This window comes from Quercus suber, unplaced genomic scaffold (genome assembly GCF_002906115.3).
Source record: "Quercus suber isolate HL8 unplaced genomic scaffold, Cork oak 2.0 scaffold_954, whole genome shotgun sequence".
NCBI classification, from domain to species: Eukaryota; Viridiplantae; Streptophyta; class Magnoliopsida; order Fagales; family Fagaceae; genus Quercus; species Quercus suber.
In genome coordinates, this window is record NW_027070374.1 from 74,772 (window position 1) to 77,095 (window position 2,324).

At 54.6% G+C, this 2,324-nt stretch overlaps 1 protein-coding gene across 1 annotated transcript; it reads right to left on the reverse strand.

The window, feature by feature from the left end:
• Positions 1-784: 784 nt before the first annotated feature.
• Positions 785-1,857, reverse strand: LOC136065392 (uncharacterized). Its single transcript, XM_065768528.1, has 2 exons — positions 1,525-1,857; positions 785-1,342 (listed from the first exon to the last, which is right to left on the reverse strand). Exons 1-2 carry the CDS (start codon positions 1,855-1,857, stop codon positions 785-787), a joined length of 891 nt encoding a protein of 296 aa, XP_065624600.1.
• Positions 1,858-2,324: the final 467 nt, after the last annotated feature.

The window sequence follows — 2,324 nt, forward strand, 5'->3', positions numbered from 1 at the left end:
TAACGTCGAAGGCCCCCAGGATGGTATTCCACTTTGCAATTCTTCCCGTGTAGTCGGCGGCCCGAAGTACGGACTTCAAGGGTAGTTGGGTTAAGACGACCACTGTGTGAGCCTGGAAGTAATGAGGCAGCTTTCGTGTGGCATGGACCACGGCAAGTATGGCCTTTTCCAAGGGTAGGTACTTGATCTCGGCTTCGTGTAATGACTTGTTAACGTAGTAGACCGATTTTTGGATGCCACCATCATCTCATATCAGCACCAGGCTCACAGCGTGGTGCGCCACAGCGATGTATGCGTATAGGACCTCGTCGGCCTGTGGTTTAGACATGATGGGTGGCCGAGCCAGGTAATCTTTAAGCTGTTGGAAGGCCGTGGCACATTCCTCGGACCACTCAAATCCCTTCCACTTGTTGAGCAAGAGGTAGAACGGTCTGCATCGGTCGGCCGACCTGGAAATGAATCGATTCAGGGCCGCGATCATCCCAGCAAGCCTTTGGATCTCTTTGGGGTTTTGCGGAGGCCTTAGGTTTTGGATAGCTCTGATTTGGTCAGGGTCGACCTCGATCCCCCGGTGGGTGATGATGTAGCCCAGGAACTTGCCAGATCCCATGCCAAATGAGCATTTGGATACATTTAGTCGTAGCTTGTGCTTCCTGAGGACGTCAAATATACAGCCGAGGTCCTACAGATGCTCGGACACCAATCTGCTCTTCACCACCATATCGTCAACATAGATCTCAATGTTTTTGCCCAACAATGGCTCGAACATTCTCGTCATCATCCTCTAATAAGTAGATCCAGTGTTCTTCAGGCCGAATGGCATCACCTTGTAGTGGTAGTTCCCAATGGGCGTTACGAAGGCCGTCTTCTCCTGATCCTCCAAGGCTAATGGGATCTGGTGGTAGCCTTGAAAGGCGTCTAGAAAGCTCATCCGAGGATGGCCTGCGGTTGCATCCACCAGCTGGTCTATCCGTGGCATTGGGAAGGGGTCCTTCGGGCAGGCTTTATTAAGGTCCGTGAAGTCCACGCAAACCCTCCATTTCCCACTTTTCTTCTTGACCACCACAGTGTTGGCTAACCACTCAGGGTAGAATACCTCTTTAATAGCGCCCGCACGCTTAAGTTTGTTGACCTCTTCCTTAACTGCCTCGGCGTGTTCCTTTGATGGGCGTCGGGGCGGCTGCTTCCTGGGGGTCACCAAAGGGTTGACGTTGAGGCGGTGACATATGAAGGATGGGTCAATCCCTGGGGCGTCGCAGGGGTCCCATGCAAACACGTCCAGGTTACTCTTGAAAAACTCAAGCAACTCCTCCTTCACTCGGGGAGGCAGTTGGGTTCCAACCTAAAAGAACCTCTCCTGGTCGTCATTGATGACCACTTTCTCTAGGCCTTCGAGCCTTGCTTCCTCGGTGGCCGGGTCAGCTGGTGCCCCCGAGGTGGTTAGCTGCTATAAGTTTCGGCCATGGTGGCCGAGGGCTCCGTATCTTGCGGACGTGAGGTGGCCGCGACCATGCACCGCCTTGCCGTTGACTGGCACCCTCGGATCTCGAGGATTCGATCTCCAAACGGGAATTTCACTTTCTGGTGCAAGGAAGAGGTGACACCTTCTAAGGTATGGAGCCAAGGCCTTCCCACAATGGCAATATAGGGGGAGTACGTGTTCACCACTATAAAGTCCACCTCCACTACTTCCAGGCCGGTCTGGATGGGCAGCCTGATCATGCCCTCCGGGGTGACCAGCTTCCCATCGAAGCTCATCAAGGGGGAGCTGTAGGGCGATAAGTCCTCGGGCTTTAGCCTCAGCCCCTTATAGAGGTCGGGGTACATGACCTCCGCCGCGCTGCTACCGTCCACCATCACCCTTTTGACGTCATGGCCCCCAATTCTGAGGGTGATCACCAAAGCGTCGTCGTGGGGTTAGGTGGTTTCGTCCTTGTCCTCCTCGAAAAAAGTTAGGGTCGGGTGACAGCCTCTTCTGGCCCTCTTTGGCTCTGACTGGGACTCCCCGGTGGCCATCTAGGCTACGGACAGCACCCGCGAGGGGCGCATGCCTGTTCTTCCTGGCGCAGCCAAAATCACATTGATCGTTCCAGCGGGCTGCCCCATGGCTGTGTCCTTCCATGTCTCCTGGTAGGTCCGGCCCTGCTGGCTACTGGAATGGTGCAGGAGATGCTTTAGCCGCCCTTCCCGAACTAACTAGTCCAGATAGTTCCAGAGATTCCTACAGTCCTCCGTAGCGTGCTCGTGGTCCTGGTGATACTGGCAGTAGTAGTCCTGATTACGCTTCTCGGGGTTCCCCGACATCTTATTTGGCCACTTGAAAT